Here is a 26,174-nt window from a genome sequence, read left to right as displayed (position 1 = left end):
GGGACCCTGGAGGACCCATCATAGAATGCGAGGTCTTCGGGAAGCACAGACCGGCTCAGGAACTTCCAAACCCGGTGGAGTGCGGAGGGTTCTGAAAGGGACGCACGCGCGCAGGAACTTGCAGAAACCATAGAATCGAGGACCTCCTGGCGGTACAAACCGGCCTAGGAACAAGTCATGCATTTTCCTTTCTGTCACACGGTGGCGCTGCAGCGAGTGATGGTCACGTGACTACCACTGCCCGACAGCCGCGCGTTGTTTTGCCCATAGTGCGTCAATGCGCGACATATGCAACGGAGACGGAAAGGCCCAACATCCGGGTCTTAGTTCCGCCATGTTCTTGCGCCCGGCGTCTCTGCGCTGCGGGTGGAGCCAGCGGCGGGAAGCGGAAGGGGAAGGAAGCGGAGTCGGTCCTCCCTTGATTACCGGTCGTGCTGTCACACGTGACTGAGCCGGGTGGCAGCGGAGGCAGCAGCGGGTCGCGAGCGCCCTTCGCCGCGGTCAGGATGTCCGGCAAGGACCGGATCGAGATTTTCCCCTCGCGGATGTGAGTGACTCGCCCGGGCGGCGGCATCTGCCGGGGCCCCTCCCTGGCCGGAGCCGGGCTCCCCTCCTGGGCCCGGGGGCTCTGGCGCGGCGGCCCGGGCAGAGGCGGCTCCGGGACTAGCGTAGTGACTGGGGAGCGGGCGGGCGGCGTCACGGTGGTATCTAGGGGCCAGTCAGGGAGCAGCAGGACCTCCCTGCTCGGAGCCGCGCAGCAGACGGGAGCCGGGGGGAGCCCGCCCGCTTCGCCCAGTGGCCCTGCCCGTCGCTGTTTTGCCGATGGGATGCCGGGGTGTGGGAGCCACGTCGGCCCCGGCGAGTCGCTGTTCCCGGACCCCTACCCCAGCCCGCCCATCACGCTCCCCCGGGGAATGGCCCAGGCTCTGAAACCAGGGTTGGGGATTCTACAAATTTCGGGTTTTGCTATTTAGGTGCAGGGGCTGCAAGGCGCTGCGTGTGACTCGTCCCAGCTTTGTCACTGTCCTGTTCCAAGGTCGGAAGAGACCGTTGTGATCATCTGCCCTGACCTTCTGTGTAACCCGGGCCTAGGACTTCCCTGTGTCAATTCCTGTTTGAACTAGAGCCTGTCTTTTAGAATAACAGCCGTGTTAGTCTGTATTCGCAAAAAGAAAAGGAGTACTTGTGGCACCTTAGAGACTAACCAATTTATCTGAGCATGAGCTTTTGTGAGCTACAGCTCACTTCATCAGATGCATACCGTGGAAACTGCAGAAGACATTATATACACAGAGACCATGAAACAATACCTCCTCCCACCCCACTCTCCTGCTGGTAATAGCTTATCTAAAGTGATCATCAAGTTGAGCCATTTCCAGCACAAATCCAGGTTTTCTCACCCTCTTCCCCCCCCCCCCCCACAAACTCACTCTCCTGCTGGTAATAGCCCATCCAAAGAGTGGTCACTTTGGATGGGCTATTACCAGCAGGAGAGTGAGTTTGGGGGGGGGGGGGGGGAAGAGGGTGAGAGAACCTGGATTTGTGCTGGAAATGGCTCAACTTGATGATCACTTTAGATAAGCTATTACCAGCAGGAGAGTGGGGTGGGAGGAGGTATTGTTTCATGGTCTCTGTGTATATAATGTCTTCTGCAGTTTCCACGGTATGCATCCGATGAAGTGAGCTGTAGCTCATGAAAGCGCATGCTCAGATAAATTGGTTAGTCTCTAAGGTGCCACAAGTACTCCTTTTCTTTTTGTCTTTTAGAAAAACATCTAGTCTTGATTACATCTGACTTGGGTCATACAGGGCAGCTGGAAGCTGGGGTCGCTGTATATATTAGGAAAAGTGTATAGCGAGGAAGGGGTTTGACAACCATGACAGCTTGTAACATTTGACATGGTTGGTGAGCCACTTACCCCACATTGAGTAAAACCTCAGCCTTGCTGAGGTATGTTTGAACAACTGTAAGGGATTGATTTCCTGCAGACATTGCAACTCACAAATACCTGTGCTAAGGGTTTTTAACTGAGATCCTGCCTACTCCTGTGGATGTCAAATTCAGCTAATTTGTGCCAGAACCTCCAAGCATCTAACACGTTCCTGTAGTTCTCAGTCCAATACTGAAACCTCTCATTCTTAGCAGTTCTATCAACATAAATTTCTATTAAGTCTGCTCCATGTCAGTAGCACTCCCTCCAGATATCTTCAATGCGTTTGCAATGTTTTTAATGAATCCATTCAACTGAGTATCACTGAGGAACTTACAAGCGAATTGGACTCTGTCTTGTACTGCTACATTAGTCTCCTACAAAACTCCGTCATTAAGGCCAATATTATAACTGGGTTAAAAATGGTCCAGGGTGCAACCCCAATGCATGGGTTGTCCTTGAGCCTCTGGGTGCCAGAAGCTAGGACTGGATGCAGGATGGATCACTTGATGATTGCCCAGTTCTGTTCATTCTTTCTGAAGCATCTGGCGCTAGTCACTATCAGCATCCAGGATACTGGACTAGATGGACCATGGGTCTGACCCAGTATGGTGATTCTTATGATTTAAAAATTGCCAGTGATGGAGAATCTTATATTTTCTTTATGAAAACTGTTTCAGGAGATGATCATATGGCCAGTGCAGATGACTGTAGTTCCCTTGCTCTTGCAGGGGCAGTTTGCAATGTCATAATTCACTTAACTTCCCTTTGTCGCCTTATAACCAGAGATCCAAGTAGCTTACTTTTTTGTAGTGTTTTTATTGAGCAGTACAAATTCCACTGAATGCAACAAACAAATAAAGGGGATCCTCAGAACCAGCAGTTTTCTGGGTGTGTAAAGCTTGGGCCACATTAAGATATTTTCCATTGTATTCCCTTTTTTATGGCAATCCCTTTTAAAATATCAAAAAAATCTTTAAATTTAAAGAAAAACATAATATACTGGGTTGCTCTGCACACATTTTTCTGTTAAACACACAACAAAAAATACAGACTTCATAAACAGAGGTCACATTTTAGGCTTCCTGATTTTGCCCATGCTCTATTTGTATTTGTGGCCTTGGGGGAAAATGAGCATGAAGACTGAGCTGTGAAACTAGATCAGTTCTTCCTGGAGAAACCATCTCAGGATTGAGACTGGTAATAAGGCAATCAAGACACCTCAGAAATTCAGTGACCATACAACTGGAGATTGAGGCCAGGTCTATGCTAGGAGTGCTTTGCCTGGCATAGGCAAAATAAGCTATTCCGGACAAAAGTATAGTTTTTCCAGTATAACTGTATTTACACTAAGGACTCTTGCCTGCACAGCTGTGTGTCACAAATCACAGTTTATCAGAGACTAGTGTAGAGCCGGCTTAAGCTTTTATACATAAAACTGATAAAGAATGGGACGTGGGACAGGAGAAGAATGTATTGGTTTTTGCTTTTACTTGAAAGAGAATAGCTGTATGGAAGCTGGAAAATGAGATCTGTGTTGGGAGGCAAACTCTGTGCTTGGTGTCAAGGAAAACCATGTATGAAGGCAGAACTTGACATTTACAGTCTTTGATATATAGCTGAGAATGGGGATATTCACTGAAATGCACTTTTCCTTTAATTTCAGATAGAAATTATTAACTTCCCAGATATTGTAACTACTTCAAGTGGAATATGTAGGGTTCACAGCTAATTGTGTTGACAAAGGAAGTCAACTAAATGGAGTATAATCCCGATTCTCAGTAATTTTCCAGGTGCTGATTTGTCATGTAGTCAGATGTCTTTGACAAAGCATGGAATATGGCCATCATTACAGCAGAACACAAGACACTTGAAAGTTTGAGTTATGAAACTGCAGTCTTGTAATGTTTCTACTCAAAAACTGTTCAGATTTCCAGGGTAGGAGCAACCAAACTTGACCATGAGCAGGAGAGGGTCATTCTTAGTCTTGTATAAAATTGTGCTGACGGCTGCTGCTGTCAGCTTTAATATGTAGGTGGGTCCCGGCACATTATACCTCCACTTGATCTAAGTGGTCAGTTTGCAGTCTCTGCCTACAGCTCCTTGTTGAGAATAGCTGTGTGGTATATGTGGTCCTGAAAGGTTCATTGACTGTTTGACTAGATAACTCCATTTTCTATCGCTTGTCACTCCTGAAGCACAGATCACTAAACATTCTGCAAATGTGGATTCAGGGACTCCCCAAGTTTAGAATTGGGGTGTATCTTCAACATATTTCCAGAAGAATACGACCAATTCTGAACGAGGGATATTTTGATAAAATTTGTTTTTTCTTTTGAAATTCCATTAGTCATAGTAAAACATGACTAATCCCTAGGGGCCAGAGAGCAGAACGCAAGATCTTTCTATGTAGTGTTCTGAGTACAAATCGCTTTGGGAAGAAGGGTTAATGCTATGGGAAGGCATTTGAGAGTCTAGAGTTCTGGATTCCGTTCTTGACTCTGCTGCGTGAACTTAACTCCTCTGATTCAGTTTACCCTTATGTAAAACAGGGATAACATTTATCTTCCTCACAGTAGAATTGTCTTTTAAAAAGCACTTCTGAGATCCTTAATCAAATTAGTGTGCAATGTTAATGTACAGCAACCGAGGCATAACTGACTTATTAAAATTTTGAATAATAGCTGTTGTATTCCAGATATTCTTCTCTTAAGATTAAAAAATGCATCCCATGTAGAAAGATTATTACACTTACAAAGTAGAGCTTGAATTCATAGCTTCATTCGTTCAAGCTTCATTCATAGAAATGCAGAATCATAGATGCTGGACACAACCTAATAGATTATCTTTATCTGCCTTGTCTGGTTACTGCTACTGAATTGTCCTCTTCACTTTGTTCACTACTGCTCTTGTTCAGTTAAATTTTAAATGTTCCAAGTGATGGATCTTCCATGACTTTTGCAGGGAGCCTATTATGTAGGTGTATTTTTTTTTCACTGTTCATTTTTGTAGTCTTCACAGTTGTCTAGAATATTTCATCCAGAGAATTATGCCTAAGTTTGAGAGCAGTCTTTCTCTAAAAACGATGAGAGGTGACTTGACTTAAGGTCTCAGCAGAGAAGTAAACTCATAGCAAGTTCTGTTAATAATCTGTCTTCTCCTCAATTGAACAGAATTTCTTACTCCATCTTGTTGTTAGTAAAGTTTCTTATTGGCATAAATCTTTTCTACTTCAAAGCTGCTTGGTGAAGTCTTTTTGTTCTAGCTGTTCTGGCTTGATGGTAAATAGGACTGTGTTTAATGCACACATGGAGTCTGTTAAATCTTGCTTGGACTAGAAAATGAGCCAGCCTTTGATAGTTAGATCTTGGAAAAAGCCAGCTGGTGCATGGCTGTGAAATCGCTGAACCTGTTTGAAATTCCAGGCATTGATTTCTTCTAAAAAGGAGGCTTCATTTTTATTCCCTGAAAGACAATCTACTGTGAACATTCAGAAGTTTCAGTGCGAATTGAGTTCTTGGCTGTTTAGGAATTTATATGGCCTGTGTTGCTGTGGTATCTCAGTGTTTCAGACACATGAAAGAATGTATTGCCTCAACATGCCTGTGAGGTAGAAAAGTGTTTGTTATTTTATAGATGTAGAACTGAGGTAAATGGAAATTAAGGCCATGTCTACACTACTACTATGGTCGGCAAAACTTGTGTCGCTTGGGGGTGTGAAAAAACACCCTCTGAGCAACATAAGTTTTGCTGGCATAAGGGGTAGTGGACACAGCACTATGTTGGCGGGAGAACTACTCCCACCAACATAGCTACTGCCGCTTGTTGGGGTTGGTTTAATTATTGTCGACGGGTGAGTTCTCTCCCGTCAGCACAGAGCCGCTACACAAGCGATCTTACAAGCAGTGCAACTGTAAGGTCTCTAGTGTAGACATGGCCTAAGTGTTTTTCCAAGGTCACACAGGAAGTCTCTGGGCTTGCCTTCACTGCAAACTTAACTCAAGTTGTAACTCAAGTGTTAACTCTAGCATGTATGCTATGCACTCTCTCTCTGTATCTAGACTAGATCAGAGGTTCTCAGGACAAATTTTTGGTGGCCTCAGAGTGTGGCCACCAACTCTTGCTGGTGGCCACTCATGCTTTTTTCTAAAATGCTTAATTGGCTTTAGGAAAAACAAATAAATATGCACATATACAGGTCCGAATCATTGTAATTTATTTATTGCTAGCTAGTAAGTCTGCTGTGAACAGTGATACTTGCAGGGTTGTTAATATCACTGTTCACAGCAGACTTACTAGTTAGCAGTAAACAAACCTGCAGGTATCACTGTTCACAGCAGACTTACCCAGCCCCAGCAAGCCTGAGGACAAATTAAACCCTGGATGGGGGGTCGGGGTAGGCGGCAGGGGCCAGGGGTGATGGAATTGGGACAGGGGGAGAAGCTCTGTAGCTGGGGACAGAGCCCGAAGCTGCATGGCCTGGGGCCCACTGCCCTGCAGCCGGAGCCTGAAGCCCTGCAGCCAGAGCCTGATGCCCTGCCACCCCAGGGTTGAAGACCAAATCCTGAGCCCCACCGCCTCTGGGAAGGTGGGGAACTCACCATTTGCTTGCTCCTCCAGTGTTGTGTCCAGCTGTGCCCAGCCCCAACAGCCAACATCAAGGTGGTGCATCCAGGAACAATGGGGAAGGGGAGGGGCTGCTGCTTTGTTTCCTCCCTCCCGCAAAAGCCCCTGGTGGCAGCATTTGAGAAATGCTGGGCTACACTATAGCCAAGTTAGCAGAACTCATTAGCTGCTAACGCAACCGTTCTGAGTAACTCAAGCTTTTCACAGTGTGGCCCCTCTTGCTTCAGCAAGGCTAACTCAAGAGGTGCAAACTCTCCAGTGAAGACACAGCTTATGGCAGTGATGGAAATGGAACCTGTGACCTTGGTTTCAGTTCTCAAATCTTCCTCAGGACTGAGTTTAATACTCAGTCTGGACCATTCAGAGGGTAGTACTTGCAAATTATGATCACTTCCACCTGTCTCCACTGACTTGGAAATCTCCCACAGGATTTCTGAGGGTAGGGAATAACCCCACTTTCTGGACAGTGTTTGCTCTTTTCCAAAGGAGAGTGTGAGCTGCTGCTGAAAGTCTGGCTGCTGTTTTGTCTTGCCTGTTGCGGTCTTTTAAAAAAAAAAAAAAAGACTTGACTCTTTAGAAAAGCCAACTCTTGTTGGTTTCAATAGACAGACTAAAGTCTCATGAAGAATTGGTTGCCTTTATGGTATTTGAGAAGTGTCAAAAATAAGAATATTAGAAAGTAGAACAAATGTCCTCAGGATGACAATGGGCTAGTTTTGGTTCCTATTGAATGGCTCTAGAGAAGTTGCATTCCAAAGAATTTTGATTGTGTATTGTGTGGCTTTCTATAATGGAATGGCTGAGCAATGATTTGAAATACAGTGCCCGTATGTAGCACTTGTCAGCCTGTTGAGATCTTCAGCTTTATAAACACTAACCCACCTTTTGAGATGGGTAAGTAGAATTCCCATTTTTACAAATGAGAAAATGAGCCACACCAAGTGGTTGCTTGTGGTCAAGGAGACCAAGACGACTAACATGTCTTCAAATGCTTCCTAATGTCTGTCATTTTCTATGTCAGAAATTATTTTGCTTTCTCCTAATCCTTCTGAGTGATAGAAAAAAACATCTATATCTCTTTCCCTGCTTAATAGGGCTCAGACCATCATGAAGGCTCGTTTGAAAGGGGCCCAGACAGGTCGCAACCTCTTAAAGAAGAAATCTGATGCTCTGACTCTTCGATTCCGACAGATACTAAAGAAAATCATTGAGGTAGGTGAATTCAGTTTCTACCATGTCTGCCTTGCTCTGTTAGGAAATTATCTGTGTTCTGTAAACCATGCATTTACATAGTGCTTCCATTGATATCACTTTCACATAGGTTAGAATTTGGTGCAATTTTGCAGGTAACCTGCAGTTCTGGTAAATAACACTGAAGTGATTTTAGTTTTTCTATCTGAAGAAGCTGCGCAAGAGGCCTAAGACTCTGTTTAGGAATTTAAACCCCTCTTCTTCCTTCTCCAATCAGCCATAAATCCTGCTTCCTTCTGTACCCAGAGCTGCCTACAGGCTTTCCTGAATTTTAGAAAACTGGCCAGTCCTGGTGGTGTTTAACCTGCTTCCTTCACTCTCTGGCTTGGGGAGGATGCTGTGGACCATCAGTGTCAGCTGCATGATTAGAAGCAGCAAACTCTATCCAGCTTGATCTTCTCCCTTTTTCTGTAAAGATACAGCGTTAATATGGGTTTGTGTGCACTCTGCGGCAGTAGCAGCAAACCCAAGATTTAACCATGGTCAGGTGAAATGATGCTGAACAGGAATTAGGTTTGTCTACTCTTATAACTGAACTGTGTTTAGCATTGCATTAGTTACAATTGCTGCTGACATCCATGGTTAGCAATGTTTCCATTTCATGGTGTAGATAAGGCCTCAGAAGTGTTGTGTCTGTTTTCCTGCAGACTCAGTAAGGCAGCAGTGCACTGGCTTATACTCAAATTTTTAGCTTCAATATTTTTTTTTTAACTGTATGGGCTAGAAATGCTTAAATCTTATCTGTGCTGAGAAGACTTGGAAAAAACAGATTTCTCAGTAGTTCAGCTGAATCACTGTAAGAAGCTGTTGGAGCCCTCTTGTGCTGTGCCCGTTTTTACTACCATGTTAAATCCTGGGATTCTCAGTTCACAATAACATGGTGGCCTATCAGGGGCATGCCATAAGCAGTCTTACATTGTGTATCCATCCTAAAGATATAAAAAGTCACGTTTACATTTTAGTTTTTTGTGCTGCCTCCTTGGTGGGTGTGACCCACTGTTGGGAAACCTCAGGACACAGGATTCTTTGGTCTTTGACTAGGTACAGCAAACAGCTGTCAACGATTAATGTCACATCCTGAGGTGACTCCTTTTCAGCTCTAGGTTGAGTTATTTTTGTTAAGTTTTAAAATTGCATCTCTGTTCTCTTTATAGACTAAGATGTTAATGGGTGAGGTGATGAGAGAAGCTGCATTCTCACTTGCTGAGGCAAAATTCACGGCTGGAGACTTCAGGTGAGTATCACTGATTTGTACTGTACTGCTATCTGGAGAATCCCCAGCTTTCCTTTCCCAGGAAGAGAGGACAACCAGCAGGCTGTTGGTTCCACTCTTAGGAGAAAAATGGAAGAAAGGAAAGTTCTGTAGTAGATGCTGGGAAAGGGAAAGGCAGCCTCATGATAAATTGGGTACCATCAATCAAGGGTGGGAGAAGAAGGTGGGTAAAGGAGAGAAACAGTTTGTGTTGAGGAAATATTCATCACTTTGGAAGTCAAACAAGCACATCAGCTGGTAGAAGCAGCTTTCAACTAAGTGTAAATGTAAACCCCTCAGGTGAGCCAGTGGTTGCTTCTGCAGCTTGGACTTTAAAGTGTAGGGAAATGGGAAAGTGTAACAGAAAGCTGGTCTAGTTTTCCCTTTTACTCTGTATTGCTGAGTTGTAGAGGCAGATTCTCCTCTTCCATGGTTTCATCACCTTTTCTCAGTAACTCCCAGGGAGAACTACTATGCTGATGACTGTCTAGGGCAGTGGTCTCCAACCTTTTTATGCCCAAAATCACTTTTTGAATTTAAGGGCAATCCAGGATCTGTCCCATTCACTCCATCCCCTCACCCCCCAACTGTCAGGGTGGTTAAGCACTGGAATTAATTGTCTAGGGAGGTTGTGGAATCTATCATTGGAGATTTTTAAGATCAGGTTAGACAAACGCCTCTCAGGAATGGTCTAGATAATACTTATCCTGCCATGAGTGCAGAGGACTGGACTACATGACCTCTCAAAGTCCCGTCCAGTCCTATGATTCTATGCACAGTCACACAAAATCCAACTTAATGCTGGAACCTTGGCCCAGATTTCAGGTTTTTTGGGTTCTTGTGTAAATTAGAGCCATAATATTACTAGAATATTTTTGTGTGGTTTTCTGCCAGATAAATAACTCCTTTTCAGGCATAGATTTGAGGTTGGAAAGAGCCTTGATGGGCCAGGTGTGCAATGTGCGTTCTAGATACTCAGTCTCTTTAGATTTACTAACAGATGCAGTCTCCTCACTTAGTTTCATAGCTCTTTTGTGTTAGCTTTTGATTTCTATGTAAAAGCTTTCTTCATTGAACTGCTAGTGTGGGTGAGCTAATCTTCAGAAAACTCAGTGTCAGAGCTGGAGACTTGTTCCATGAATCCTCGAAGCAGTTTGACTGCTGGTTAACCATTGCACACAACTGATGAATTCATGACTTGATTTTACCCATTTAAGGTGCATTTTCTTCTCTTCAGTACCACTGTGATCCAGAATGTGAACAAAGCTCAAGTCAAGATCAGAGCTAAGAAAGACAACGTAGCAGGTGACTATCTCCCCACCTTTGCGAAGTACAAGTATGTCACAGGCCCATTTATGTTTCCTGGAAAATACACAGATGGTTTGTAAACAGAATGTATGTCTCCTCTTCTGCATTTCTCTTCTCCCCTCCTCCTTTTATTACTAGGGACACTTGCATATGAAAATAAGAACTTTGTGGACTACAGATTAATTTGGTCTCCATAATTGTTACAATAAGAAATTTTGCAGTCAGGGAAACGGGAGGATGGCCCCAGATTAAGTCATTTAGTCCACTTTTGCAGGTGCCAGGTATGGTTTTCCACTGCAGCCTATTCTTCAGAGCTTTGTCGAGTCCAGTTTTAATGTCCCGAGCAGTGGGGCTTCCACTGCTTCCCTCAGGCCAGCTACACCATGTTCTAGTAGATATCTCCTGTGTGGAAGTTTTTTAGCATATGCAGCTCTAACTTTTGTTTGTTTTCATCCCGTTATTCCTAGTTATACAACCTAGATCACACTGAACAGTTCCTTTCAAATACTTGTGCAAATATATTCCCCTCAGACATCACTTAACCCAGCTACACATATTACGTAGGATCTTTTGATGTTTCCTCAGATCATTTTCTTAAACCACTTAATTTTTGTTCCTCTTCTCTATGCTTCCTTTAACTTATGAACATATTTTTAGTATCTCATCAGCTGTATGAAGGACTTATCACCAGCTTGTTTTGTAACATGCTTCTGTACACAACCCTTAAAATGTCATTGGCTGTTTTTGCTGCTGTATTCCATTACGAACATGAGAATGGCCATACTGGGTCAGATGTCGCCCAATATCCTGGGTTTTGACAGGGGCCAGTACAGATGGGGAATGAACAAAACAGGGTAATTTCAAGTGATCCATTCCCTGTCATCCAATCCCAACTTGTGGCATTTGGAGGTTGAGGGACGCCCAGAGGATGGGGTTATGTCCCTTACTATCTTAGCCATTGGTAGACCTATTAGCCATCTTCCATGAACTTATCTAATTCTTTTTGAACCAGAATATTAGTTTTGGCCTTCACAACATCCCATGCAATGAGTTCCATGGGTTAACTGTGCACTATGTGAAGAAATACTTTTTTGTTATTTAAACCTGCTCCCTATTAATTTCATTGGGGGACCCCGGTTCTTGTGTTAGGCGAAGGAGTAAACAACACTTTCCTATTCACAAACTTGTATTTTATCCCTCCTAAATCTCTTTAAGCATCATTGCTTCCATATGTCTCGGAACATCTTCAGTTATGCCGTGTGTGCATGTGCACCACTTCACAGCAACCAGCTGCACCCCAACGGCAGGATTCTGCCTTCAGAAAGGGAAGAAGGATCTATAAATCCAGTCCCTCATCTTGCCTAAATGAAGTGAGAGTAAATAAATTGCTGTCTGGTCAACTTTTGACAATCAGACAATGCATAACTATTGGGGTGGGGTGTGTGTATGTCCTGGACTCTAAAGATACCTGGTTATGCCAGAAAATTCCATGCAAAGTGCTAACACAATACATTATTTAACTGAAAAATTGCCACTCAGAGTCAGGAAACATTATAAAGTTGAATGCTCAGCGCATACCTTAAAACATGGCTCACTTGTTATCAACAAAATAACCAAATACTATCAAACTGAGTCTACATACCTGGATTTCTAATGCAATTTCTGGGACTTGTGTTTTTAAGACACATTCTACAGTGATGTGCTATGGACACTGCTTATCATAATCTCAGTGTTGTGTTCACCCATTGTTTAATTTGTACTTCTTGTCAGCTCTTTAGGTCAGAAATCATTTTATGTTTGTGTGGTGCCTAGCACAATGGATTGTCTGGGACCTCTGGAGGCTACTGTGAGACAAATAAAGCATATTACAACCCCAAATTCTTAAATTTAAATGCTTGTCTTTAGAACTACTAGACTGATTTTCTTTAAACATAGCTATATGTTTGGGTCTCAATGAGATCTAAAAAACAAGTTTGCAATTTCTATTTTTGGTTATTTGCGTTCTCTTTGCTTACAATTTCTGACTGGAAGATAAAGAAGAAAATCATGGTTTTGAATATGCAAGTGTCTAAGCCAAGTTGGTTCAAACTTTAAAAAAAAAAATTGACTTCTAGCTGAGGGAGCATGGAGACCTTCAGCTCCCAAAGAATTTAATGTTAAGAGCAATTATGGGAGAAGGAAGAGACTAGAATTGAAGTTGAACTAACATTAGCTACAGTGTGTTCTGCCTTTGTAAAAAATACTGTAGTCTGAGTACCAAATAAAACATTCAGTGATTCTTACACACACTCTTGTGTGTCTTTAACAGGTGTAACTTTACCAGTGTTTGAGCATTACCAAGAAGGAGGGGACAGTAAGTACAAAATGAATGTTTTATGTCTTCAGGTGCTTGCGAAAAATACTTGGGTGTCCTGGAAACCCTTTATCATTGAAACCCTGACAACACAGGAACTGGTAATGCAAGCTTTCTCCATGTTGCTCTGTCAACGCTGACCGGCAGGGGGTTGCCTTTGGGGCCAGAGGGGAGTGTAGCTTTGGTCTGTATGCTGAAATTGCTAATAAGAGGTCACTCCCGAGGTGCAGACACCTGTCTGCAAGCGACTAAGTGGGATTAGCAGACTTCATAGACCACTGAACAATCATCCAACAGTAGTGATAGTCAGTAACTACTACTGTTTTCAATATTAGAACTGCTCACTGAGAGGTGAAGGATTCAGCATTCCATTAGCAGTCCCATAAGCGTCTCTGTACTTGTGCTCTGGCAATTTTGTTGAGAGGCTTCATTCTTGCTAATACCACTACTGTTTGATGGGTTATTTCAGGTTATGAGTTGACTGGCTTAGCTAGAGGTGGAGAGCAGCTGGCAAAATTGAAGAGGAACTATGCCAAAGCAGTGGAGCTGCTTGTAGAATTGGCCTCGCTCCAGGTAGGTGGGAGCAGAAGACGAGCTAAAGGGGTTCCGGTTTCTCTGTTGTTCGATGGACAATCTTGGTGGCTAAGGATGTAGTAACCCCTTGATCTCTGAGCATTGCGTGTGGAGATCGAAGGGCTGCAGTGTTCCCACAATACTGCAGTTCTTTTTCAGTTTGTCTTCTCTCATCAGAGTCTTGAGCTTCTTTCTTTTTTCTACCCTACCTCTCCCACACCTACAACTGTTGCTGGCAGGCATAGACACTGCATGTTAATTGCTCCTCTGGATCCTCTTGGTCCTCTGCAGCCTCTCCTCCTGAAAATGTGTGAGAAAGAGGCTGAATGGCTGCTTTAGCTACTCACAAGTATAGCTCTGCAGGGCCTTTTGTGACCAGTTTTCTGACTGTTATTTTGAACTCTTAAGATGCCTGGCTAGTAAACGCCCCCCTTTGGGTTACTGGCATATGTAACAGAATTAGTTACAGCAAGTATTTAGTCACAGCATACAAACCTGATGTCCATGAGAATGTACCTGTTTGCACAAGGGCAGGGCGGAATTTAGCCTTTAAAGCAAGCATGCTTGGCTCCCTGAAGCCATCTATGCTTGTTGGATGGTAAAAATACTGTGTCTCATTTGGTTTTGTATTATTTAATCTCACTGTCATAGACTTCGTTTGTTACACTGGATGAAGCCATTAAGATAACAAACCGGCGTGTGAATGCTATTGAACATGGTGAGTGAGTTGGAGCTTTCCCCCTTTAAGACACTTAACTGATTTTTGAGCTTCCTTAGGAGATGAAGAGCAGCATAGAGTCCTGGCAACTGTCACTCTTCATTGGTCTGCTTTGCTGTTAAGGGGATTTCTGTCCTAATCAGGAGTTGCTATAACAATATTATGTAGGTGGAGAATAAACCAGGAACTATATCGTAAATAAAAATGCCAATGTGCATTAGACACAGGTTGCAAGTCTTGCAAGGACTAGATGAAAGGGAGCTGTACTGTGGTCCATAGAGCATTTGCTGATGCTCTATGGATACCTATCTAGCCACACGATGCCAACTCTCCCCTCTGTTTTCAGACATTATCTTGCATTGAGATCTACTAATATTACCTTTGTCATTTTCCCATGTAAGTGATTGCTTTTGTTGTCATAGGGATGTTAAGAGATTTTGAATGGGGTGGGGATGGGAGGTGGTCAGTTGTAGATCCTAGTGAGATCCCTTTTGTGGCCCCCACTGAGACCTCAGTGGGTGGAATCCAAGCATCTGGACCCTGAATGGATCCTGGGGTCCCTGGGTGCAATCTTCTGTTTAGCATCACCCTTCTGAGTGTTGGAATCTGCTCTTTGGCCACCTTGCCCTGCTGGGCACAGCGCTGACCCTTCAGACTCCCCAATACTCAAACCCCCTCCCCCTCACCACCCAGAACTCCACTCAACAGGTGCAAAGCTTCTGGTTTACAATATAACTCTCTCCAGGGTACACCATAGTTGTGAAGCAGTCAACACACTCTCACTTTGTTCAGTCTGTCAACTTTATGCTCTTTATATTTAATCCATGTAAAGCACAGGAGAGTACAGATTACATAAAACAATAAAACCTCCTTAAACTTAATGTCCTCATTTGCTCTCCCTTCCCTTGGGAGATTATCTGTGTTGTATCTGTCAGCAGGCAGGGTCTTTCACCCCCTTGCCTACCCTGTGCCCCTATAGCCCCTTAAGTAACTCTGGTGCAAAATGGCTCTCTCCCCCATTCCCCTCTGATATATCATTCAGACTCCTGCTGGGATCACCTGTTTCCTTTGTTCTGCCTATTAGTGATTTTCTATTACTACCAACTTCTTTTCAAACAAGAAGGGTCCTTGCCTGGTCCTCATTGTTGAGATACCGTGCTCTGCATAGCTCAAGTAGTTAATTTTTCATCAGCTGTTCAAAATTCATTTCCCCTGTCTCTCTTCACTATTCCTTTCCTGAAAAATCTGAGGCTTTTCCCTTTACTGTTGTGGCACTTATAGCAACTCTCACTGTCATAGATCCCACACACATTGTCACCAGATATGTCACAATCAGCACAATTGTCTCATGGAAGTTTTCCCTCCCATTACCAATTACTTTCTTAATTGGGGCTGCAGAACCCTGCCTTGTTGAGCCAGACATGCTAGTCTGCTCCAACACAGACTCAGGGTCTGAACCATGTGCCCCAAAGCTGCAGACTTAACTGAAAACAGCTTAAGAAGTGCTCCTGTCTCTAGCGCCCAGCTCCCAATGGGATCCAAACCCCATTTTACTCTGTAAAAAGCTTATACAGAGTAAACTCAAATTGTCCACCCTCTATAACACTGATAAAGAGAGATGCACAGTTGTTTACTCCCCCAGGTATTAATTAATTACTCTGGGTAAATTAATAAGCAAAAGTGATTTCATTAAATATAAAAAGGATTTAAGTGGTTCAGAGTAATAACAGACAGAACAAAGTAAGTTACCAAATAAAATAAAACAAAACACACAAGTCTAAGCTTAATACATTTAAGAAACTAAGTACAGGTAAATCTCACCCTCAGAGATGTTCCAATACGCTTCTTTCAGGGACTAGACTCCTTTCTAGTCTGGGTCCAATCCTTTCCCCGGTACAGTCCTTGTTCCAGCTCAGGTGGTAGCTAGGAGATTTCTCAGGACTGCAGCCCCCTTTGTTCTATTCCACCCCCTTTTATAGCTTTGGCACAAGGCAGGAATCTTTTGTCTGTCTGGGTCCCCACCCCTCCTTCTACATGGAAAAGCACCAGGTTTAAGATGGATTCTAGTACCAGGTGACATGGTCACGTGTCCTGTGAGATCCCAAGCCTTCATTCTTCCTGGCCTGACTCACAGGAAGGCTTAAGAGTAAACAGAGCCATTGTCATAGTTGGTGGGAGCCATCAAGATTCCAAACCACCATTAATGGCCCACACTTTGCATAATTACAGTACGACCTCAGAGTTCTATTTCATACATCTAGTTTCAGATACAAGAATGATACATTCATACAAATAGGATGACCACACTCAGTAGATAAGATTTGTAATGATACCTTACAAAAGACCTTTTGGATGAAGCATATTCCACTTATATTATATTCAACACATTAGCATATTTTCATAAAATTATATGGAGTGCAACATCACACAGGGTAATGAGGGCTCTAGAAATGCTTATGGTAGATTGTGCTTCTCCTAGGAAAGCATGTCTTCAAACACAATTTCATATCCTCCATGCCAATGCTTAACTCCTATCTCTCATTTGCCTTTGGTGTCATCTCTGGGCCTGAACTCCTCGTCCCTCCTGTTCCTGATGGTGGAATCTGTCTTTTGCCACTCTGCTGTGTTGCTTGTGTACAACCCTGCTGCAGGTCCCTCTACTAAGCCATCCAGTTTTAACCTCCTGCCACTTAGATTATTTCAAGGGCCTCCTCAAGACCCAGCTCTCCAGACTTCTTTTGCCTTTTCATATATACAAAGAAGCATGACATTGAACTCCATCTTCAACGCCTTTGCACTGCTTACTTCAGGATTCAAGTCTAAATTGTCCCCCTTGTTAAGCAATGCAGCTTTCCATGGACTTGCTCCATCAAACTTACAGGTCTTCTCTTGTCTTCCCCTCACTGCTCACACACTTCACTCATTTAGCAGTGACCTCCACCCTGGTCTTCCAAACAAGCTTGACACTGTTTGTGAGAGAGCCTTCTCCTTTGCAGATCCTATTGTTGGCAGTAGTCTTTCAGAATTGACTAGCTCTCATGTCAAAGCTGTGCTGAAAATGTCATCTCCTGCTCTTGTCCTTATGACTGAATTTAATTTGCCATACAGACATGCCATACATACCATGCTGCTGCACCACATGCTGTCTGACATCATGGTCTCCGTTGGCATACAATTTGTATGATAGATATTGCACAACACTTAAATTTATAGCACCCTTTATCCAGAAAGGAGCCCAAAGCATTTTATAAATTAGGGATCTTATCATGCACAACTTAAACATGGCACTGCAAAGTTTAACTTTGCACAGCAGTGCTGTGCAACCATTCAGGATAGGAAGTAGTGGGTAAAAAAAGTCACACCCAACAAACTGCTGAAAGAACCAGTGGTAGAAGAACAGAGGCAGAAGAATGCAGTTTCTGAAATAGAAATTTGGCCAATACACTGTGGTTAAGACCTTCATTGTTATGGAAATGGCCTGGGACCTTGACCTTCAAGAGCTCAGGATGTTAGTGGTCAAAGATCTTGTTACACCTTATCCAAGAGAGAGCACCTATTTCAACACAGTACTGCACTCCCTGGGATATTGGTTCCGTACCTACAGAATCGGGTTTGCCTTGCAGGCCTCCCATGTCAGGCCTCGCCCTTTTCAGCCTCATCTGAGGAGATCACCGTGTAAGATTATATGGATGCAGAAAGAAAGCAAATCATTCAGTCTCATTATTGTAGGACAAGGACCTGAAGCTGTGGAATGAAAAGTTTTAAGTTGGACATGGGGAAAAAAAAGATTGTCCACAGAAAAATAAACTTACTGATTTCACTACGTAGTTCTCCCCATTCAACCTCCATTGGAAGCCAGTGCAAGCTGGCTCCATTGAATTATTGGCGCAGGTTATGAAATGCTGAGCCCTGTTAAAGAAAAGTGTGGTGTTGGTTACTCGCTCTTAATGAAACACTGCAGTTCTTTCTGTCAGAATAAGGGAGGCATTTACACTCTCTCAGACAAGCAGATCACTGGGCTGACTTTGAATGTATGAGATCTCTCCTCACTGTACATTCTGTGTTTGCATGAATAATATGGTAGTGATTCTTCCTATGTCTTAGTGATTATTCCCAGGATTGAGCGCACACTGTCCTATATCATCACGGAGCTGGATGAGAGAGAGCGAGAGGAGTTCTACAGGTAAGTGATGTGAATGGAGGGGGTTGTGCTGGCCCCTCTCTTTCTTCTCACAAATTCTCTTTTGAGAGAGAGAAAGAAATGGTAGTGATGGGGTAGAGAAGGAGAACTGTGCAGTAGGCTGGACTATTGACATCCTGCTTTTAGAAACTACCCAGTGCTTATTGCACGTGCAGGTCACCAGTGCTGCCTAAGCACCGGTTCACAGCCACTTCCCTCCTAGATGGGAGTAAACCTCTGCTGTTATGCTGTGTGGTCCTTGACACCCTGTGCCGAGGCCTTGGGAGGGAATGGTGGAGCACTGCAGTGCATACTGAATGTCCTGCTGTAAGGGCCTATTCTGTAGATCTAGTTGCCCTCTCCTCTCAGATTCCATAGGAGTTTGCTCTGGGCCACCTTCCCTAGCTGGTGTGGCTGCTCCTGTGTATGCTGTTTCCAGAGCCTTGAGAAGAGAAGTGATGGAGCCACTAAAACTAAACCTTAAGCAAAATGGGGCTTTCCTTGCTTCTAGCTGACAGAAACAGAGCAGGTGGGGGTGCGATTCTTTCAAAAAACCAGTCTAGTGAAGACTTCGGAAAACACTTCCTAACATTTGCTCTTGAGAGTAATTGCTGTAGGTGCCACAAGGATGTGATGTGATCACAATGGGGGATAGGGGGGAGAAATGGTCTGTGCAATTGTGAATGGGGAGGTGGAGGTTGATCCGCACTCCGCTCTCATGCTATTACAATGTATTCACCACCCAAAAGTTTGAAAACCCTCTCGTTTAAGGGATCAAGAGGCAAACTAGAAAAATACCGGTCCAGAGTGTTTTTGATGGATAAATCTGCAAACTTTCAAGGGCTGTGGTGAGAGAATCTTGGGAAGGTCAAGCTTAATGTGATAGGACTAGGGGAAAGACGTTAGTACCAGGTTAAAGGAGGCAGGGCTAAACATTCACATCTTTCTGTCCTATGTGAAATTCAGATTGAAGGAAGCTGGCTCGTTCATCTGTTGTACCCCTTTCTATTTACTTACATTGTTTAGCATTAAGCTTTCTCAATTAATGAACTTCTAAAAAGGCTCTCTACCTGTCTTTGTTCCTTTGCACCTTTATTCTTTCCTTGTGCTGATTCATTTTCCCATGAATCCTACCAGGTGTCTTGGATAGATTTTCTTCAGTCACTGTGGGAGGCTTCAGAGGTTCTCCTACCATCCCTACAGGCTGGAGAGGATTAAGTTAGGAGGCAGGGTGTGGCATTGATTGGCCAGCCCACCAGGGTGAACAGCTCATTGCACAGAGAGGGCCACTCAGTCTTAATCTAGTTTCAAATCAAGCAGAGGGAGTTAAACACTAATCAGCCACTCAGCCTACCCTTTTGGTGGCAGAGGGATGGCCTACTCTTTTTGTGGGTGTAGTCCTGGGCTTTGTGCCACTGGAAGGAAATTATTGCCCATTAGAGGCAGGCAACCTGGTGCCAAGAAGCTGAAGTTTGAGGAAAGGTTAAAAGAAACTGGCCTTTTTCTTGCTGGGAACCATTAAGAGGTTTTAAGGTTGTAATTGTGGCTAAAAAAATTGGAGGATAGCTGAAGCCAGTTGCTCAGTTCAGATCTCAGGTTCAAGCTAAGAATAGGAAAGCGGGGAGTAAACTGCATGCAGGTCAAACTAGTTCACTCCAGAGTAACATGCCTATAAAATGCCCAGTGTATACAGGTTAGGTGCCTCTCTTGCTGGAGTAGGAATTGAGGGATCGTCAGGATAGATTTAGTATGTTTTACAGGTCAGCATATTGGGGCCCAGAGAGCATCTTGCTGTACCTACATGTAAGCTATCATGTCAAATGTATTGCATCAGCTGTCTTTCCCGGGGCTCCCCAGAGGACTGATGGAAAAGCCGAACTGTTGGAGCACATCTTAATTTCTTAGGAAGAGGAACCATCAATGCAGGCATTAATTACACCCCAATTCTCACTACAGGTTAAAGAAGATTCAGGAGAAGAAAAAAATATTGAAAGAGAAGAATGAGAGAGAGCGGGCGTTACGGAAAGCTGCTGGGGGGGAACATGAACCTGCCAATCTCCTAGCAGAAGAGAAGGATGAAGACCTCCTCTTTGAGTAGCTCTGTTGGATGGGGAGACCTAGACAGCAGCGTGTTAACTGATGTAATTCTGGACATGCTTTCTGGATATTTGTGGTTCTTCATTTGGTGTATTAGCCTGTGAGCTCCATTGATTGTGGTTTTTCCCAAGATGAGAACTCTGGGAGCTTTTTTTGGTGGGGGTGTAGAAGCAGAAAAAAGAGACTAGCAGGAGTCTGGTCTCTAGTGTAAGGGAGAGGTTCTTGTTACTGCCAATCTACCACCACCTGTTTTGCTTCTTAATGGCTACTGAATCTTGACTGCTGTTGATTAAGGATGTATTTATAGCAATCATACCCTCCTTTCTCTCCTTCCTACCTTTAAAACATAAGGAGTGTTTTCCACTAAGAGAGGGAAAAAAACCCTATGTGCATGTTAACAGGTGAAAGTAGGTGTTGCTACAGTTAACTTGCAAAGTATTAATGATAGAAAAGCTAGTTTGTTCAGACTAACCTTGTTGCTGGAAGACATCTTCCATTTTGTGTAACTGTAGCAGAAAATTCACGTGTCTAGTAAAATAATTTTAAATGTTACTGTCTGGTGTCCACCCTAAGGTTTTGCTAAGTAGGAGACAAAGTTGCTACTTTCATGACCCTGGAAACTCTGGCATAGCAGGCTCAGTAACAGTGCAAGCTTTTCCCTTGCTTTGTAGCAACTGTACCTTAATCTTGAACCAGAGGGGCCCACTTCCAGTGCTGTCTCCATGTCCACTGGACCCTTTGTCTCTCCTGAGGTGATGATGAAGGGGGATAAGTGCTATGGATCACATTCTAGTGTAACCTTGACTGAAATGGCAAAGCCATTTTCTATAGGCCACTGAGCAGCTTTATATAGGACTCTAAAATCCCTGGTGATAGACAAGGACATTCTTATTATTCTTCTGCTGAGGGGTTAACACAGCAGTACAATACATGCACAGAGGCAACATTATTTATGGCATGTCTTATGTTTGGAATGCATGAGTTTGAAGACTGAGTACATTCCTGCTCTGTGTGGTACAGGCTTACAGCTAGAGCTGTGGTGGGGGTGGTGCTGGACTTCAATTCCCACTTGACTATGAGCTCAGCCCTAATTTGTAGTCTTCCCTATCAACTACATGCATGCCCCTGAGCTGTATCCACACTGTTAAGATACTTATGGTATTTATTTTGAGCTTAAGGGGCACTTAGTGCTTTTTAAAAAAATTACAGAAGACTGGAACTCTTCAATTGAAATACTTAAGCACTTAGGTTCAACCAACCCCAAAGCAGCCTTTGAGTGATGGCAGAAAAGACTTCAACAGTAGCTACATCAGGTAAAAATTGTAGTTTATTTTGTCTAGAAATATTTTACATTTTTTACATAGTGTGCAGTTCATGAGGTCTCAAAATACAGAGTGCAGATACATTGGGGCTAACAACAGGTCATTGAAATTATTAGTTGTCAAGTCCACATCTTATACAATTATTCATAATCCTTCAATATTTTTGTTTAATTCAGATGATGAAACAGTTTTTTTCAATAAATCTGGATTGGTAAAAATGAAGATACCTTCCCCTTTCAGCTGGCTATTAAACAGGTGACGATGCCTAGTGTTTCTTCCAGCAATCAAGTCTTTTACCCCCCCAAAGGGACTGAAAAGACACTCTTCCTTCATGACAAAATGGTAGAAAATGCTTTCCTACTTACTCCAGGTTCAGGCAATTTGGGTTCAAACTCTAAAACTGGTGCCAGATACCAATATCCATCTGAGCTCTGTGAGCCTGGTCTGTTCCTCAGTACTGCTCCAGTATGCTCACATAATTAGATACAAAGCCAACACTGCCTCCTATAGTCGTGATCATTTCACTTCCATAAATGGATCTCTGTGAAATATCAACACCCCCCCCCCCATACTTCAAAAACAAACAGGGTACAGCTAAACATCTCTCAACCTACTGCATTCAAAGTCTTAAGGATAGGAGAGAAGGGGGTGAGATTTACCAGCATTCACAGCATTATTTAATAACAATGTAACATTGAATCTGTCAGGGTTCAGTAATAGAGTGAAATTTTGATAATTCACCTGTGACATCTTTAAAGATGCCTCTCTAAAGATTGCACTTCAACAACTTTTCACTTTAGCAACTTTTTTTTTTTTTTACAGGCAGTTGAGAATCTACAACTTAAGAGATGTAAACTTTGAAGGGCAGAATTGATGGATAATGCTGTTGCCCCCCAGCACCTGAATTTTGTAGTGTCTCACACCACACTAAACAGTTAGTGGCTTGCTGCCTCACACTGCAGGTGCATTTACTTTGAATACTTGACTTGGAGCTAATTTAGTAACATGCTAGCTATTGACCCAAACATGATATGCAGTTAATTTGTGTCATTTAAGGCTTCCAACACCCGCCTCGCTGTAGGTATGTTAGTGAATGGACCTTATGATTCTTCTCTCAGCCATAGCATGTTCACCAAGATATGTACCATGGTTCTAAAACCCAAGTAAACAGCTTATAACTTCTCTCCATAGGCAACCAACTTGCTGGGCCTCGTCTAGGTTTACTGCAGACAGAGATTGTACTATCTTTCACCCTGCAATACAGGAACGTCACTTTACTAAAAGTGATTTAAAACAACCTTTTCACACTATACTCATTCTCTGTGTAGCCTAGAGCTCTTCATTCAGCTATAGACACAGAAGGCAAGAGGTTTGCCTGGATTTGTTCTTTGAAGAAAATATATACACAAAACAAGACTGTGAAAAACAAACTCACTCTTCATTTCTCACTGTTACACTGAATCAACTACACATTGACATAACTCCAGTGTTTAAATGTGGGAACAAGGAAAGACTGTGGCTAAACAAGAGGAGAATCAACATTCACATTCAAGATTGTTCATGCTACCCCCAGAACAAAGAAAAGCTAAAGGTAACATTTCATTTCAATGCTTGGAATAGCCCTGCTGCAGATTTGACAGCTGCACAACTTTCACAGCTCAGGCTAGTCTGTAGGGACATGCTGAACTTAGACAGCAGAACATGCTAGGATATAGACCGTGTAATACATATGTTTCCATATCTGAGGTTGTTTCCTTCAGGTGACTGGTTTACTTAGAGTAGTTACATTCAGCGGTTTTAATTCCAGTTAATTACCTGTAGGACCATTAGCCACAATATATACCAGGGCCAAAATAAAAAGACACTCATTACAACTGCCCATTCAGTCAGTATCCTTTATAAGAACTGTTTACATTATCAGGAAGAATATTTTTTAAAATCCGCATGTTTTATAAGAATTTTTTTTTTTTTTTTTTAATAAAAATATAACCTCTGCCTTCTAAACATCTCTACAAATCTGTGGGGAGCAATGGCTCCCAAATCAACCAATAAGCTTTAAAGAAAAACACAATTCCATAAAAATATCACATCTAAAAGATCAGTACATATTCCTCTCTCATTGGACCTAAGGTTAATGTGCAGTCAAATCTGATTTATAAAGTCTGACTAAAAAGACACAAAGGGTTGAAATATTTACATTATACACATTTTGCAAATTACAGTGCTCTCAGAAAGTGGAATGTAAATAATTAGAAAAATAAATTCAAGCCTAACCAGGCAACTCCAGACCAAAGCGCACCTTATTCTGTGTATTTTTAAAAGGGGAGAATTTCTCATAAACCTTAGTGTCTCATGTAGATTATTTCTCTGCCCGATGTTTTCGTAAAAGGTATATTCACAAACTACTGTCATGTCCCACAAGGTCATTAAGTTAACAGTGTTAAATAATAATAATATTTATAACTATGTGACAACATGGACTGTATATATACATACATTTAAAATCTTTAGTTTTTAAAGAAAGGTGATTCTAGATAGAAAAGGTAAAGCAGCTGTTAGAAAGGCTATTTAAACTATTAAAAATTGTACTGGCTTGTTCAGAGCTTCCATTTCTAGTCCAAAGATGAGAAGAAAACCCAGACAATCTTTAATCAGTATATCATTCTGTTCATGAACTGCCTAATAGATTTTCTTCACTAATACACCAACTATCAAGGGGTGTACCCACAGAGGTCTAGAGCTCACACTGCCACCTAATATTTAAGTCTGATGTGCAATCTCCCTTTGACAGACTGCTGGATACAAGTCTGCTTGTCCCTTAGAACTGTTCTTTTTCACCGTAACCAGGTGGATGGCACCCACTGAGGTTCCGTGTCAAGTTTGTTTATTAAACGAAGTAGCTCCTGATATGCCTTATCAAGATCAGAATTCACAATTGCTGTGTCAAAGTAGTGGCCATTGTTTTGTTCCATCTCTCTGGTCTTCTCTATGATTTCTCTTAGCTCTTCTGGCTGTAATGAAAACATAGGAGGAATTAATTTATATCGTATAATTATATGAACATTCTGAATGTTCATTTTGAAAAAATGAACAAAACTACTCATTAGGGGATTGTAAGGTCTTGTACAAAATTTTCATGGCACAGGCAAGTTTGGCTTGGAAACTGCTACAGTGGGCTAGAAAAATGTAATTCCACACACAATGGCTGAAAATGTATGAAGCTGTACAACTACAACAAATATTTTTACAGCAGGTATGTATTTTAATAAGGGCAGGACAGGAGACATTTCTATGCATTTTAATAACTATCCAAAATGTGGTAGTTTTGTGTGTTCTAAAAGACTTAAGTCTTTAGCAGTAGTTGGTCAGGAAATTCCACTGATCATGCCCAGTCTTATTTCATCACTAGATGATGCAGTATTGAGTGAAAAAACTTTTAAAGACACGAAAGGAAAATGATAGAATGATTATTGCAATTAACTGCCCAGCAAATAAGTGCCCTCAAAGGAACCAAATAAGAGAAAAAAAAATTTTCAAAAAAAAATAAAGGCTAAGAGTTTCAAAAGTGCCAAAGTGATGTATGAGCCAAATTCTCATTAATTTAAACAAAAAAACCCACACCAGTGATGTGAAAAACAGTGCTGAGATAATTTAGATTAAAATTTAGATTGCGTTACAGAAATAGGAACCATGACTTTGAACATGTAACAACACAATTACAAGAATCAAAACAAAGTTTAGGAAAACGTATTTAAAATATGCTCATTTTTAAAAACAAAAAAACCTACAGGAAAAGGGACAAGATAAGAGTTACCATAAAAAAACTACACCAGGATAATGAGGAAATGTTAAGAACCACACAATGCAAGTTGCTGAAACCAGTTCATCATTCAGTGAATGTTGCAATAACAACAGAAGAGGAGTTTCAGGGGAGTGAAAGGGCCAAGTGGCAGAAAAGCAGGAAAATTGCAGATGGGCTGGAAATGAATGTCCAGATAAGAGAGGCAGAGGGAGAACTGGGAAAGAAGTTAGCAGTGGAATGGGATCATTCTACTTCAGGATTTTTATTATCAGTGTAAACAGATTACAGAAGCATGTCAGATTTCTCAAAGCTTCCTGTGCTTATTCCACTGCAGCATTAACTAAGGCAAAAAATATTGTTTCCCTATGATACATGAGATAAGAAGTAAGGTAGGTATTTTCAAACGGACGTAAAAGAGATTTTAGGATTAAACCTGATTTTTGTTAGGTTTTAATTAAAAAAAATCCCAAACAAAATATTTTTTGGGGGAAAGGGCTAGAATAGAAGCTTCCACAAAAGAGTGGGTTACTCACCCTGTGCACTAACTGAGATTCTTCAAAATGTGACCCCCTATGGGTGCTCCACTGTAGGTGTGGCAGCACCCTGTGCGCCTGGGATCAGAGATCTTCATCAGCAGTGCCCGTCAGATCGCAGATACACACCTCCCTTCTCGCGCCATGAGTGGGATGTATATATAGTGCTGTGCAGTCTGACTGCCCCCAGTTCCTTCTCTGTGGCAGAGCTAACGTTTCAGCTTTGAC

General features: G+C 42.5%; 2 protein-coding genes across 2 annotated transcripts in view; one reads left to right on the top strand and one right to left on the bottom strand.

The window, feature by feature from the left end:
- The first annotated feature begins 221 nt into the window (after positions 1-221).
- Positions 222-20,841, top strand: ATP6V1D (ATPase H+ transporting V1 subunit D). The gene is made up of 9 exons (XM_077818703.1): positions 222-547; positions 7,652-7,769; positions 8,963-9,042; positions 10,298-10,365; positions 12,677-12,721; positions 13,191-13,294; positions 13,946-14,012; positions 18,117-18,195; positions 20,149-20,841. The coding sequence occupies exons 1-9, from the start codon at positions 507-509 to the stop codon at positions 20,288-20,290; spliced, it is 744 nt and encodes a 247-aa protein (XP_077674829.1). The 5' UTR covers positions 222-506; the 3' UTR covers positions 20,291-20,841.
- A 757-nt stretch (positions 20,842-21,598) lies between these two features.
- Positions 21,599-26,174, bottom strand: part of PALS1 (protein associated with LIN7 1, MAGUK p55 family member) — a 138,940-nt gene continuing 134,364 nt past the window's right edge. The window contains exon 14 of the mRNA XM_077818700.1: positions 21,599-24,622. Within this exon, the coding sequence (XP_077674826.1) occupies positions 24,446-24,622 (177 nt within the window). The 3' untranslated portion in view covers positions 21,599-24,445. The remainder of the gene's footprint in view (positions 24,623-26,174) is intronic.

This window comes from Eretmochelys imbricata, chromosome 6 (genome assembly GCF_965152235.1).
Source record: "Eretmochelys imbricata isolate rEreImb1 chromosome 6, rEreImb1.hap1, whole genome shotgun sequence".
Classification (NCBI taxonomy): domain Eukaryota; kingdom Metazoa; phylum Chordata; order Testudines; family Cheloniidae; genus Eretmochelys; species Eretmochelys imbricata.
Note: the sequence above shows the minus strand (reverse complement) of the source record. Positions and strands in the feature narration are given on the sequence as shown.

Excerpts from the sequence above, each read along its gene's own strand:
- ATP6V1D (XM_077818703.1), top strand. The coding sequence starts at position 507 with ATGTCCGGCAAGGACCGGATCGAGATTTTCCCCTCGCGGAT. Across the intron at positions 12,722-13,190 it reads TTACCAAGAAGGAGGGGACA|GTTATGAGTTGACTGGCTTA; the intron begins GTAAGTACAAAA and ends GGGTTATTTCAG. Across the intron at positions 18,196-20,148 it reads GAGCGAGAGGAGTTCTACAG|GTTAAAGAAGATTCAGGAGA; the intron begins GTAAGTGATGTG and ends TTCTCACTACAG.